Source organism: Eriocheir sinensis, chromosome 61 (assembly GCF_024679095.1).
Source record: "Eriocheir sinensis breed Jianghai 21 chromosome 61, ASM2467909v1, whole genome shotgun sequence".
Taxonomy (NCBI): domain Eukaryota; kingdom Metazoa; phylum Arthropoda; class Malacostraca; order Decapoda; family Varunidae; genus Eriocheir; species Eriocheir sinensis.
The window spans coordinates 3,384,517-3,399,420 of NC_066569.1; the positions used below are offsets into that span (position 1 = coordinate 3,384,517).

Here is a 14,904-nt window from a genome sequence, read left to right on the forward strand (position 1 = left end):
GCGTAATGATATAGGGTTAATGTGAATGCCCTGGGAAAGAGATACATTCGTCTATATTTTACTACTAATAATACTAATAATAAATGGATGGTCTTATTATCATTATTATTGTATTTATTGTTGTAACGAGCAATACAACAAGGGAAGAGGTCCTTTAAATGCCCCAATAGTAGTTAGTAGTAGTATTAGTATTAGTAGTTGTAGTAGCGAGATTGTCATAGTAGTAGTAGTAGTGGTATAGTAGTAGTAGTAGTAGTAGTAGTAGTAGTAGTAGTAGTAGAGGAAGATGTGGAACGAGACCTCTCCAAATCACTTCCTTTACGACCATCACCACCATCACCATCATTCTTGCTTCTGCGTTATGGTGGTGGGAGCTAGATTAGTATACTATTACATTAGATGGAAGAGGAGGAGGAAGAGGAAGATGTGGAACCAGACCTCTCCAAATCACTCCCCTGTACCACCATCACCACCATCATCATCATTCTTGCTTCTGCGTTATGGTGGTGAGAGCTAGATTAATATACCATTACATTAGATGGAAGAGGAGGAGGAAGAGGAAGTTGATCATACGAGGAGGAGGAAGAGGAAGATGTGGAACCAGACCTCTCCAAATCACTTCCTTTACCATCAACACCACCATCATCATTCTTCCTTCTTCCGTGATGGTGGTGAGAGCTAGATTAGTATATTATTACATTAGATGGAAGAGGAGGAGGAAGAGGAAGTTGATCATACGAGGAGGAGGAAGAGGAAGATGTGGGACCAGACCTCTCCAAATCACTTCCGTTATCATCAACACCACTATCATCATTCTTCCTTCTACTGTTGTTATTTTCACTGTCCCCGTCATTTCTCCTCCTGTTCTCATTGCTCTTCTTTCTGCTGCTGTTCTTCTCATCCTCACTGTTGTTCTTCCTCCTGTTCTTCCTGCCCAGCTTGAACACGTCCAGCACGGAGAAGGGGCAGCCTGGGTAGCGCCTCTTGCAACGACCGTCCCGCGTCCCAGACTGACCCACTGACGATGCCTCCCAGTACGGACTCAGGGATTCTTTGTCTTGTGGCCTGGGGGGGAGGGAATGGGGTGTTAGTTGGGGGTGATATTGGGGTGATGGGGGGGGGGGGGTGCTTGGTTGTCGTTGTGTGTCTGTCTGTCTGGTTTTTTTTCGTCTGTTTTTCTTCCTTATTAATTTATTTTCATCTTTTTGTTTCTCTTTTTCTCTCTTCCCAATATTCTTTCCTCCCTTTTTCCTTTTCTCTTCTCCTTTCCTTCTATCTCCCTTCCTGCTTCTCTCTCTCTCTCTCTCTCTCTCTCTCTCTCTCTCTCTCTCTCTCTCTCTCTCTCTCTCTCTCTCTCTCTCTCTCTCTCTCTCTCTCTCTCTCTCTCTCTCTCTCTCTCTCTCCCTCCCTACCTTCTCCTTTCCTTCTATTCCCCCTCCTCCTCCTCCTCCTCCTCCTCCTCCTTATACTCACGTGAGGAAGGCTGTCAGTAGATGTCCCAGTAGATTCAATGCCAACAGCCTCTTGCTCTGCGCCTCACACACGGCCCGTAAGAGACAGGCGCGCCCCGACAGCCCCGCCGCGGACAGGGACGCCTCAAGGTGGTGGAAGAGGGCTAGCTGGTCCTGCCCGAGGCTCCTAAAGGGGGGATAGATAGATAGGTAGATAGATAGATAGATAGGTAGGTAGATAAATGGATGGATGTGAGGGGGGAGGAGTTGGAGAAAGGAAGAATAGGAGGAAAATAGATGGAAAATGATAGAAGAGGAGAAGAAGGAAGGGGATTAGAATAGATAAATATATATATATATATATATATATATATATATATATATATAGAGAGAGAGAGAGAGAGAGAGAGAATGCAAGGAAGGAAAGAAAGGGTTAGAAAGAGAAGAGAACGAGGAGGAAAGAGAGAGGAAAAGAAAGGAAAAGGAAAAGGGAGAAGAAAAAAAATAATTAAAAGAGTTATTATCATTATTATTATTATCACACACACACACACACACACACACACACACACACACACACACACACACACATATATATACCTGGTCTTCCCCAATACGAGAGGGGGGAGGTTGGGGATTGGGGTGGAATGGTGAGCCCCTCTCCTTACCCTATACGAGGAGGAGGAGGAGGAGGAGGAGGAGGAGGAGGGGAAGGAGAACAAATAAGATGAGGAGGAGGAGGAGGAGGAAGGGAAGGAATATGGATGAGACGAAGAGGAAGAAGATGAAGAAAAAGTAGATCCATAATAGTCATAGTTATCATAGAAGTCATCATAGTAGTAGTAGTAATAGTCATCATTAGTAGTAGTAGTAGTAGTAGTAGTGGTAGTGGTGGTGGTAGGAGGAGGTGGAGTAGGCGGAGGAGGCGGCGGGCGCAGTTTCATAAATGGTGGCAGCGGTGATGACGTTTGCGGTGGTGGTGGTGGTGGTGGTTCATCCTCCGGGGGGGCGGGGTTGAGGGACTCCAGCACCAACACCACCGGGAAGATGACCGCCACCACCGCTATGGGTCTGCTGCCGGCCGGGGTGTAGATGGGGATGTTGGTGTTGAGGGCGAAGGTGACGGTTACGCGCTCCATGTGGTGATGATGGTGGTGATGATGGTGATGATGATGGTGGTGATGATGGTGGTGAGGAGGAGGAGGAAGGAAGGGAAGGAGAGGGGAGGAGAAAAGGAAGAGAAAGGGAAGAGAGGAGAAGAAAAGGGAAGAGAAAGGAAAGAAGGAAATGAGGAGAGAAAGGGAAATGGAGGAGGAGGAAGAGGAGGAGGAGAAAAGGAAGGGAAAGGGAAGAGAGGAGAAGAAAAAGGGAAGAGAAATAAAGGAAAAGGAAGAGAAGGAGAAGGAAAAGGCGAAAAAAGCTAAAAGGAAAAGGAAGAGGAGGAGGAGGAGGAGGAGGAGGGGTGTTCCAAGCGTCAGAAATGGGTCATGAACGGGGCGGAAACGGGGCAAGGACGGGGCAGGAACGGGAAAGGGATGGAATGGCACAGCTTCCCCAATAAGGGTACAAAAGCACAGGGCGGGGCGGGGCTTCGGGGCAACTATGGGCGGGGCAAAGGGCGGTGGGCGTGGCGGGGCGGTGAGTGGGCGGGGCTCGTCACTGGTGTTTCTGATCGGGGCACAGCTGCTTACGGGGCGAGAGAATCCGGGGCACTAAGGAAGGAGGCGGGGAGAGATAGAGGAGAGAGAGGGAGGGAAGGAGGGAAAGGAGGCCAAGCTAGGATTCTCTCTCTCTCTCTCTCTCTCTCTCTCTCTCTCTCTCTCTCTCTCTCTCTCTCTCTCTCTCTCTCTCTCTCTCTCTCTCTCTCTCTCTCTCTCTCTCTCTCTCTCTCTCTCTCTCTCTCTCCTTTCCTTCACCTACTTATTTCTTCCTTCTCTTCTTCTCCTTCTCCTCCTTTCCTCCTTTCGTTCTCTTCTGTTCTTTTCTTCCTCTTCGTTTCCTCTTTGCTTTAATATTTCTTTCCTCTTTTTACTCCTCTTCTTCCATCTACTTCTTTCCTTTTCTGTCCATTCCTCCTTTTCCTTCTTTTCTCTCCTCCTCATCTTCTTTTCCTCTTCACATTCTCCTTTATTCCTCTTTCTTTTTCCTCATTCTCCTCTTTTTCTTTACCTCTTCTTTTCGTCCTTATCTCCTTCTCTCCCTCTCCTCTCCTCCACTTCCACCTACATACATCTCTCCTCCTCCTCCTCCTCCTCCTTGTCCTTACCTTCTCTCCTCCTCCAGCACCGCCTCCTCCTCCTGGTCGGTGGTCCACTTCTTGTCCTGGAACACGTCGGAGAGCGACACGGCCACGCGGAACACGAACACGATGGTGGTGACGAGCTCCGTGGCGTTGATGGTCTCCACGTACACCGGCAGACTCAGCTGTGGGGAGGGAGGGAGGGAGGGGGTGTACGTCGAGTGAGGGAGAAGGAGGGAGACACGTATGTGTGAGGGGAAGGAGGGGGAGTAGTGAGCAGGGAGACGGAAGGGAGGGAGGGAGGGGAGGACAGAGAGGAGCGAGAGTAGGGTGCGTGTTGGGCACCAAAAAGAATAATTAAAAGGTAATGACGTTATGATTACCGCCTCACCTGGTTTTCAATGAGCCACGTGGTGCTGAACGTCAGGTAATCCTTCGCGTCCACGCCCATCACCTGGGAAATTATATATATATATATATATATATATATATATATATACATATATATATATATATATATATACATATATATATATATATATATATACATATATATATATATATATATATATATATTTATATATATATATATATATATATATATATATATATATATATATATATAAATATATATATATATATATATATAATATATATATATATATATATATATGTATATATACATATATATATATATATATATATTATTTCCTGTGTGGGCGGGTGGCCTACACAGGGCAGCTCCAGAATCCCCCCCACTACTCACGATGGGTGAGGTGTAGTTTCAGGGGTTACAGGTAGAGGCTTGATCCTCGTTATACCGGCGGTACTAGGCACGCATCCAGCACCCCGTCACCTTACTGCACCCACACCTCACTGCCACCTGTCATCCTCGTCCATGTAGTTATCCAGTCTACTCTTAAAACAAGCTGTCGTCCCTGCACTAACTGTGTGATTGCTGAGTCTATTCCATTCCCCCAAAACCCTATTTCTAAACCAATGCTTGCCTATATCTCTCCTAAATCTATATTTTTCTAATTCAAATCCATTACTGCGTGTTCTATCCTGCTGGCTAATTCTCAGTACTTTACTTATATCGCCTTTGTTGTAACCCTTGACCCATTTGAATACTTCTATCAGATCTCCCCGCACTCTTCGTCTTTCTAGTGACTGTAAGTTGAGATGTTTCAGCCTATCTTGATATGGGAGGTTCCTCAGCCCCTGAATCATCTTGGTCATCCTCCTCTGAACTGATTCCAGCAAGTTGATGTCCATTCTGTAGAGGCAGCTCCTTTGACCCTAAGCTTCCGTGTATCTAACCCCACCTAATATCGCTGGCCATGAATTTATCTAATTTATTTTTGAATGTGACAATTGTTTTGGCACTCACCACATGACTGCTAAGCCTATTCCACTCATCCACCACCCTGTTTGTAAACCAATTTTTGCCTGTGTCCATGTTCAATCTGAATTTATCCAGTTTAAACCCATTACTATTACTACTTACTTTACCTACATTACTGATATATATATATATATATATATATATATATATATATATATATATATATATAAATATATATATATATATATATATATATACGTACTGACTCGTGTGTGTGTGTGTGTATGTATGTATGTATAGAGGGAGACACACACGTCCTCTTCTAACCAAAGCCAATAGGACACTGATAAGAGGGGGGCCATAAGGGGGTAGGTGGAGGGGGGGGGTCATAACATAACCTACCGTAACACCTTCCAGCCAATCACAGCCCGCCTCCCTCACGACGTCACCTGAGTCTGGACCAATGGGGCGGAGGGCACAGTAAGGTATATGATGCTTGTTTTTCCTGTTCCAGATGACCAAGGCGACGGGCTCCGTAATGTGAGGCGGCGGCCGTCATGTCATGCAAGTCAATAGCCGGTGAGTGTCGCCTCCTGCTTATTCATACGGGGCTGCGGGCTGGCGCGCCGACCCACGAATTCGCGGCTCCGGGTTCGAATCCCAGCCGGGGCTCAAGGGCCAACGAGGCGGAGATGGGCGCCGAGGTCACGTGTGTCCCCAACCTGACCTGTACCTGTTTTATGGTCTGTTTCTTAGGTCAGGCTACTGTTCTCTCTTTCGTGTGATTTACTCATATTAACTTTTTCTTATGTCTTTTTATTTGTTATTTTTGTCTTTTTTTCTCCATTTGTTATCCTCTGTTTATATTTATGTCCTTATCAACTTTCTTTCTTCTACTCTTTTTATCAGTCATTTCTTTTTGTTATTTCATTTATCTCTCCTTTTCTCTCTCTCTCTCTCTCTCTCTCTCTCTCTCTCTCTCTCTCTCTCTCTCTCTCTCTCTCTCTCTCTCTCTCTCTCTCTCTCTCTCTCTCTCTCTCTCTCTCTCTCTCTCTCTCTCTCTCTCTCTCTCTCTCTCTCTCTCTCTCTCTCTCTCTCTCTCTCTCTCTCTCTCTCTCTCTCTCTCTCTCTCTCTCTCTCTTCCTCTTTCACCCTCTTTCTTCCTCTCTCTTTCTTTCCAGTTATTTCCTTTTGCTATTTCATTTATCTCTCTTTTTGTGTCTATCTCTTGTCCCCTCTCTCTCTCTTTCCCTCCCTCCCTCTCTCCCTCCTCTCCTCTTTCCTTCCTCTCTCTCACCCTCTTTTCCCTCTTTCTTTCTCTCTTTCTCTCCAGTTATCTCTCTTTTTTGTGTCTATCTCTTGTCCCCTGTCTCTCTTTCCCTCCCTCCCTCTCTCCCTCCTCTCCTCTTTCCTTCCTCTCTTTCACCCTCTTTTCCCTCTTTCTTCCTCTCTCTTTCTGTCCAGTTATATCTCTTTTTTGTGTCTATCTCTTGTCCCCTCTCTTTCCCTCCCTCCCTCTCTTCCTCCTCTCCTCTTTCCTTCCTCTCTCTCACCCTCTTTTCCTTCTTTCTTTCTCTCTCTCTCTAGTTATCTCTCTTTTTTGTGTCTATCTCTTGTCCCCTCTCTCTCTTTCCCTCCCTCCCTCTCTCCCTCCTCTCCTCTTTCCTTCCTCTCTTTCACCCTCTTTCTTCCTATCTCTTTCTATCTCTTCCTGCTTCCTTTAACCTGCTTTCTCTGTGTCTTCTCATTTATCAGTTATTTCCTCGTCTGTCTCTCCTTCGGTCCATAAATTGTCCCCTCTCTTACTTATCAAACAACTTCTATTAACTTATTTTCCTCAATGTCTTTCTTTCTACCAGTTGTCTTCCGTGCTGAGTCGTGTGTATGTATGTATAGAGACACACAAGCACACATCCTCTCCTAACCAAAGCCAATACGACACTGAGGATTAATAGATGGAGGGGATGGTAGACGCGGGGGTATACGAATTAGGTGCCCGATGAACAATAACTACCCCAGAACAATTAGCGTACCTACACCATACAACCGTACACTCCTATACCGTCTCTCCTTCTACCCCCACCTGTATACCTTCACCACTAACCACTAACTCTTCCTACTAGACCCTTGATTAAAAGAAGAAAAAAAAGATGGGGGTACACACCTCCTCTTCCTCTTCCTCCGCCTTCTCCTCCTCCTCCTCCTCCTTCTCCTCCGCCTTCGCCTTTGCTGTCATAAGAACATAAGAACATAAGAACGCAGGAGTCTGCAAGAGGCCGGTAGGCCTGTACGAGGCAACTCCTTTGACCCTAAGCTCCCGTGTATCTAACCCCACCTAATATCGCTGTCCATGAATTTATCTAATCTATTTTTGAATGTGACAATTGTATTGGCACTCACCACATGACTGCTAAGCCTATTCCACTCATCCACCACCCTGTTAGTAAACCAATTTTTTCCTATGTCCCTGTTGAATCTGAATTTATCCAGTTTAAACCCATTACTTCGCGTCCTACCCGGTTCTCTTACCAACAAAACCTTATGAATGTCTCCCTTATTAAAGCCCTTCATCCATTTATAAACCTCGATCATGTCTCCACGCACCCTTCGCCTTTCTAGAGAATGCAAGTTTAACTTTTTGAGTCTTTCCTCGTATGGCAAGTTTTCAAACCCTGAATCATCTTAGTCATCCTCCTCTGCACCGATTCTAACATTTTGATATCCATTCTAGTAAAAGGTGACCAGAACTGAGACACATAGTCAAGATGAGGTCTAACTAATGCTAAATATAGTTTGAGGAAGACTTCGGGGCTTCTGTTGCTTACGCTCCTTGAAATAAATCCCAGTACCCTATTAGCTCGATTTCTAGCTTGAATGCATTGTGCCCTTGGACGGAGATCAGAGCTCACTAAGACCCCTAAATCCCTCTCGCACCCAGACCTACTTATGAGAGTGTCATTTAAGCAATAGTTATGTGAGGGGTTGTTCCTACCTACACTCAGAATACTGCACTTCCCTACATTGAACTCCATCTGCCATTTATCCGCCCAGTCATACAATCTGTTGAGTTCACCTTGGAGAATACTAGCGTCCTGATCCGACTCAATTACTCTACCGATCTTGGTATCATCTGCAAATTTACTAACATCACTACTAATTCCTGTGTCTAAGTGTGTCTGACTCGTAGATTAGAGTAGATGGTAGCAACAACAAACAGCCTAGTTAGGACCAAGAGGTATGTTACTGTTTGGTTTTCCTTTGTACTCCTCCTTCTCCTCCTCCTCCTCCTCCTCCTCCTCCTCCTCCTCCGTTTCCCGTTATCTTCTCAGCTTATCTCTCTCTCTGTGTTCATCTCCCTCTCTCTAATATATATTCACTGTTCATATATTTAACTTCTCATAGTGTAGTTTTTTTGCAGTCATCGGTTATAAGTTAGCTCTGATTTGCAATGTTCGTGTGTCGGAATAATTAAAAAACAACCTATAATTCATTGATCAATATATTTACTCATTAACATATTTCACTGTTCATATATTCAACTTATCATAGTGAATTTCTTGCAGTCATCGGTTATAAGTTAGTTCTGATTTGCAATGTTCGTGTGTCTGAATAATTAAAAAACAACCTATAATTTACTGATCAATATATTTACTCATTCGTTAACATATTTCACTGTTCATATATTCAACTTCCTCATCGTGAATTTCTTGCAGTCATCGGTTATAAGTTAGCTCTGATTTGCAATGTTCGTGTGTCGGAATAATTAAAAAATAACCTATAATTCATTGATCAATATATTTACTCATTCGTTAACATATTTCACTGTTCATATATTCAACTTCTCATAGTGTAGTTTTTTTTTGTCTCCGGTTAAGTTAACTCTGATTTGCAATGTTCGTGTGTCGGAATAATTAAAAACAACTTATAATTCATTGATCAAAATATTTACTCATTCATTAACATATTTCACTGTTCATATATTCAACTTCTCATAGTGTTATTTCCTGCAGTTATCGGTTAAGTTAGATCTGATTTGCAATGTTCGTGTGTCGGAATAATTAAAAACAACCTATAATTCATTGATCAATATATTTACTCATTCATTAACATATTTCACTGTTCATATATTCAACTTCTCATAGTGTTATTTCCTGCAGTTATCGGTTAAGTTAGATCTGATTTGCAATGTTCGTGTGTCTGGGATAATTAAAAAAACAACTTATAATTCATTGATCAAAATATTTACTCATTCATTAACATATTTCACTGTTCATATATTCAACTTCTCATAGTGAATTTCTTGCAGTCATCGGTTATAAGTTAGCTCTGATTTGCAATGTTCGTGTGTCTGGGATGATAAAAAAACAACTTATAATTCATTGATCAAAATATTTACTCATTAACATATTTCACTGTTCATATATTCAACTTTCTCATAGTGTAGTTTTTTTGCAGTTATCGGTTATAAGTTAGCTCTGATTTGCAATGTTCGTGTGTCTGGGATGATTAAAAAAACAACTTATACAATTCATTGATCAAAATATTTCCTTATCCATTAACATATATACGGACGAACACAGAGACGGAAAGGTAAAGATTGAGAAGGAAGGAAGGAAAGGAGAAGGATGAACACAGAGAAGGGAAAGGAAGAAACGAGAAGGAAGGAAGGGAAGGAGAAGAAAGAGGGAGGGAAAAGAAGAGGAGAGACGAGAGAATAAGAAGAAAAGGAAGGGAAAATAAGGGAGAAGAGAAGAAGCGAGAGAGAAAGGGAAGAGAGAGGAGAGAAAGGAAAGAACGAACACAGAAGAAAGGAAGGGAAAAATGAGAAGGATGGAAGGGAAGGAATAGGAATAGGGAGGGAAAAGAAGAGGAAAGATGAGAATAAGAAGAAAAGGAAGGAAAAATAAGGGAGAAGAGAAGAAACGAGAGAGAAAGGGAAAAGAAAGGATGGGAAGAGAGGGGAAAGAAAGGGAAGAGAAAAGGAGAAGAAATAAAAGAGACTCGAGATGAAAAAAAAAGAGAAAGAAATCAAAGAAAAAAATGGAATAAATAATAATAATAATAATAAGAAGAAGAAGAAGAGATAAAATGGAAGAGAAGGAAGGAAAGGAAGAGAAAGAAGAAGAAGAAGAAGAAGAAGAAGAAGAAGAGAGATAAAAGGGAAGAGAAGGAAGGAAAGGAGGAGAAAGAAGAAGAAGAAGAAGAAGAAGAAGAAGAAGAAGAAGAAGAGAGATAAAATGGAAGAGAAGGAAGGAAAGGAAGAGAAAGAAGAAGAAGAAGAAGAAGAAGAAGAAGAAGAAGAAGAAGAAGAAGAAGAGATAAAAAGGGAAGAGAAGGAAGGAAAGGAAGAGAAAGAAGAAGAAGAAGAAGAAGAAGAAGAAGAAGAAGAGAAAAAGAAGGAAGGAAGGAGGAAGAAGAAGAAGAAGAAGAGGAAGAAGAAGGAAGAAAGGAAGAAGAAGAAGAAGAGAAGAAGAAGAAGAAAGAGATAAAGGGAAGGAAGAAGGAAGAGAAGAAGAAGAAGGAGAAGAAGAAGAAGAAGAAGAAGAAGAAGAAGAGAGATAAAAGGGAAGAGAAGGAAGGAAAGGAGGAGAAAGAAGAAGAAGAAGAAGAAGACGAAGACGAAGACGAAGACGAAGACGAAGACGAAAAAGAAGAAGAAGAAGAAGAAGAAGAAGAAGAAGAAGAAGAAGAAGAAAAGGAAGAAGAAAAAGAAGTAAAAGAAAAAGAAGAAGAAGAAGACGAAGACGAAGAAGAAGAAGAAAAACAACAATAACAACAACAACAACAACAACAACAACAACTTCAACAACCTCCTCCCCCTCCCTCCCCCCTCCCCCCTCACACATACCCCCCAAAAACCTTGAACACGGAGAGGGGACAGGAAGGGAAGGCGCCCCCACAGCCCCCCCTGCCCCCCCTCCGCCCGTGGTCCCTGGCTCGGCGGTACCCCTCCAGCGTGGTTCCCCCGTGGGTGTCGCGAGGCCTGGGGGGGAGAGAAAGGGGGAGGGGTTAGTGAGGAGGGGTGGGGAGGAGGAGGAGGAGGAGGAGGAGGAAGATTGGAGGAGAGAAGGAAGGGAGGGAAGAAAGGAGGGAGAGGAGAGAAGTCTATCTGTGTATGTATGTATGTATGTATGTATGTATGTGTACCAGACTAAAACACGCACATATGTACTTACGTGAACAATATATGGGCGGCTTGACTCAGAAGGGAGGGGAAGGAGGAAGAGGAGGAGGAGGAGGAGGAGGAGGAGGAGGAGGAGGAGGAGGTGCGTGCGTGTGTGTGTGCGTGTAGGTGGTGGAACTCGCACACAAACCTACGAACACACGCCCCCCCATCTTCCACCCCCACCACCCCCTCCACCCACCCCTCCACCCACTCCAAAAATCTCTCCTGCTCCTCCGCGAATGCCTCCTCCCTCTCCTCCTCCTCCACCTCTTCCTCTTCCTCCATCCAGTTTTCATCCACCTCAACTTCATTATACTCTTCCTCCTCTTCCTCTTCCTCTTCCTCTTCTTCGCTGTTTGCTATCCTCTTCCATCTCTCTTCCTCTTCTTCCTCCTCCTCCTCCCACCTCCTCCACCATTCCTCCTCCTCTTCCTCCGTGTCTGGGGTATACTGTTCGTCCGCCATTCTGTAGGGGGAGAGAATAGTAGTAGTAGTAGTAGTAGTAGTAGTAGTAGTAGTAGTAGTAGTAGTAGTAGTAGTAGTAGTAGTAGTAGTAGTAGTAGTAGTTGTTGTTGTTGTTTTTCTTTCTCTTCATATTCTTCAAGTTTCCTACATTCCCTCCATTTCCTTCTCTTCCTCCTCCTCCTCTTCCTCCTCCTCTTCTTCCTCTTCTTCCTCTTCCTCTTACTAAGCTACGTAACACATTATCCTTTATTTTCCTCTTCCTCCTCCTCTTCCTCCTCTTCCTCTTACTAAGCTACGCAACACTTTATCCTTTGTTCTCCTCTTCCTCCTCCTCTTCTTCTTCCTCTTCTTCCTCTTACTAAGCTACGCAACACATTATCCTTTGTTTTCCTCCTCCTCCTCCTCTTCCTCTTCCTCTTCTTCCTCTTACTAAGCTACGCCACACATTATCCTTTGTTTTCCTCTTCCTCCTCTTCCTCTTCCTCTTCTTCCTCTTACTAAGCTACGCAACACATTATCCTTTGTTTTCCTCCTCCTCCTCCTCCTCTTCCTCTTCTTCCTCTTACTAAGCTACTCAACACAATATCCTTTGTTTTCCTCTTCCTCTTCTTCCTCTTCCTCTTCTTCCCTCTTACTAAGCTTCACACAACGCTTATCCTTCGTTCTCCTCTTCCTCCTCTTCCTCTTCCTCTTCCTCCTCTTCCTCTTACTAAGCTACGCAACACATTATCCTTCGTTCTCCTCTTCCTCTTCCTCTTCCTCTTCTTCCTCTTACTAAGCTACGCAACACTTTATCCTTCGGTCTCCTCTTTCTCCTCTTCCTCCTCTTCCTCTTCCTCTTACTGCTTCACCAACACTTTATCCTTTGTTCTCCTCTTCCTCTTCCTCTTCCTCTTCTTCCTCTTACTAAGCTACGCAACACATTATCCTTTGTTTTCCTCTTCCTCCTCTTCCTCTTCTTCCTCTTACTAAGCTACGCAACACATTATCCTTTGTTTTCCTCTTCCTCCTCCTCTTCCTCTTCCTCTTCTTCCTCTTACTAAGCTACGCAACACATTATCCTTTGTTTTCCTCTTCCTCCTCCTCTTCCTCTTCCTCCTCTTCCTCTTACTAAGCTACGCAACACATTATCCTTTGTTTTCCTCCTCCTCCTCTTCCTCTTCCTCTTCTTCCTCTTACTAAGCTACGCAACACATTATCCTTTGTTTTCCTCCTCCTCCTCCTCCTCTTCCTCTTCTTCCTCTTACTAAGCTACGCAACACATTATCCTTTGTTCTCCTCCTCCTCTTCTTCCTCTTCCTCTTCTTCCTCTTACTAAGCTACGCAACACTTTATCCTTTGTTCTCCTCCTCCTCCTCCTCTTCCTCTTCCTCTTCCTCCTCTTCCTCTTACTAAGCTACGCAACACTTTATCCTTTGTTCTCCTCTTCCTCTTCCTCTTCCTCTTCTTCCTCTTACTAAGCTACGCAACACTTTATCCTTTGTTCTCCTCTTCCTCTTCCTCTTCCTCTTCTTCCTCTTACTAAGCTACGCAACACATTATCCTTTGTTTTCCTCTTCCTCCTCCTCTTCCTCTTCCTCTTCTTCCTCTTACTAAGCTACGCAACACATTATCCTTTGTTTTCCTCCTCCTCCTCCTCTTCCTCTTCCTCTTCTTCCTCTTACTAAGCTACGCAACACATTATCCTTTGTTTTCCTCTTCCTCCTCTTCCTCTTCCTCTTCCTCTTCCTCTTCACTAAGCTTCCTCAACATTATCCTTTGTTTTCCTCCTCCTCCTCCTCTTCTTCTCTTCCTCTTCTTCCTCTTACTAGCTTACAACACATTATCCTTTGTTTTCCTCCTCCTCCTCCTCTTCCTCTTCCTCTTCTTCCTCTTACTAAGCTACGCAACACATTATCCTTTGTTTTCCTCTTCCTCCTCCTCTTCCTCTTCCTCTTCTTCCTCTTACTAAGCTACTCAACACATTATCCTTTATTCTCCTCCTCCTCCTCTTCCTCTTCCTCTTCTTCCTCTTACTAAGCTACGCAACACATTATCCTTTATTCTCCTCCTCCTCTTCTTCTTCCTCTTTCTTAACTGGTACACACGTTTTTCCTCTTTCCTTCCTCTTAATTTTCTTCTTCTTACTTTATCCTTCGTTCTCCTCTTTCTCCTCTTCCTCTTTCTCTTCCTCTTCCTCTTACTAAGCTACGCAACACTTTATCCTTCGTTCTCCTCTTTCTCCTCTTCCTCTTCCTCCTCCTCTTCCTCCTCTTCTTCCTCTTTCTTAACTGGAACACACTTTTTTCCTCTTTCCTTCCTCTTCATTTTCTTCTTCTTACTCTTAATATTTTCCCATCAGCTCTCCTTCTCTTCCTCCTCCTCTTCTTCCTCTTTCTTAACTGGTACACACTTTTTTCCTCTTTCCTTCCTCTTAATTTTCTTCTTACTCTTAACATCTTCCCATCACCTCCTCCTCCTCCTCCTCCTCCTCCTCCTCCTCTTCCTTTCTTAACTGGTCTACATACTTTTTTTCCTCTTTCCTACCTCTTAATTTTCTTCCTCTTACTCTTAACATCTTCCCATCACCTCCTCCTCCTCCTCCTCCACCTCCTCCTCCACCTCCTTACCTCGCCTGGAACACGGGTTCGAATCCCAGCAGAGTGTCCATGAAGAGGTAGACAGGCAACAAGAACTCCAGCACTCCCAAGGGCCTGGCGTCACCCTCGGAGAATGGGAGAGTCGCGATCCCCGTCAGGCCCAACACAGGACGACCCACTATCCCGTCCGTGGCCATGGTAGTAGTGGTGGTAGTAGTAGTAGTAGTAGTAGTGGTAGTAGTAGTGGTGGTGGTGTTGTGGTTGTGGTGGTTCGTTGTGGACTGATGTTGTGCGTGTTGTTGGATGTTTTCTTTGCCCCGCCCACTTCTTCCTCTCCTCCTCCTCCTCCTCCTCCTCCTCTTCTTCTTCCTCCTCCACCTTCTTACCTTCACCTCCTATTAATATACGTATACAGGTAACGGACTTATTAACACACACTCAGGTGACACAGAATTATGATTGTCCATCTCTCTCTCTCTCTCTCTCTCTCTCTCTCTCTCTCTCTCTCTCTCTCTCTCTCTCTCTCTCTCTCTCTCTCTCTCTCTCTCTCTCTCTCTTCGCCCTGTTCCTGTCTGTCTGTCTGTGTCTGTGTGTCTCTCTCTCTCTCTTCGCCCTGTTCCTGTCTGTCTGTCTGTCTGTCTGTGTCTGTCTGTCTGTGT

At 44.1% G+C, this 14,904-nt stretch overlaps 1 protein-coding gene across 1 annotated transcript in view; it reads right to left on the reverse strand.

Moving 5' to 3' along the window:
- The window catches only part of LOC126986041 (uncharacterized), a 4,315-nt gene extending 174 nt beyond the window's left edge, over positions 1-4,141 (reverse strand). The window contains exons 1-4 of the mRNA XM_050841726.1: positions 4,082-4,141; positions 3,718-3,875; positions 1,474-1,638; positions 1-1,065 (exon numbers count right to left, since the gene is read on the reverse strand). The exon at positions 1-1,065 is cut by the window's left edge and continues 174 nt beyond it. Coding sequence (XP_050697683.1) covers positions 684-1,065; positions 1,474-1,638; positions 3,718-3,875; positions 4,082-4,141 — 765 coding nt within the window. The 3' untranslated portion in view covers positions 1-683. The remainder of the gene's footprint in view (positions 1,066-1,473; positions 1,639-3,717; positions 3,876-4,081) is intronic.
- Between the last annotated feature and the right edge of the window lie 10,763 nt (positions 4,142-14,904).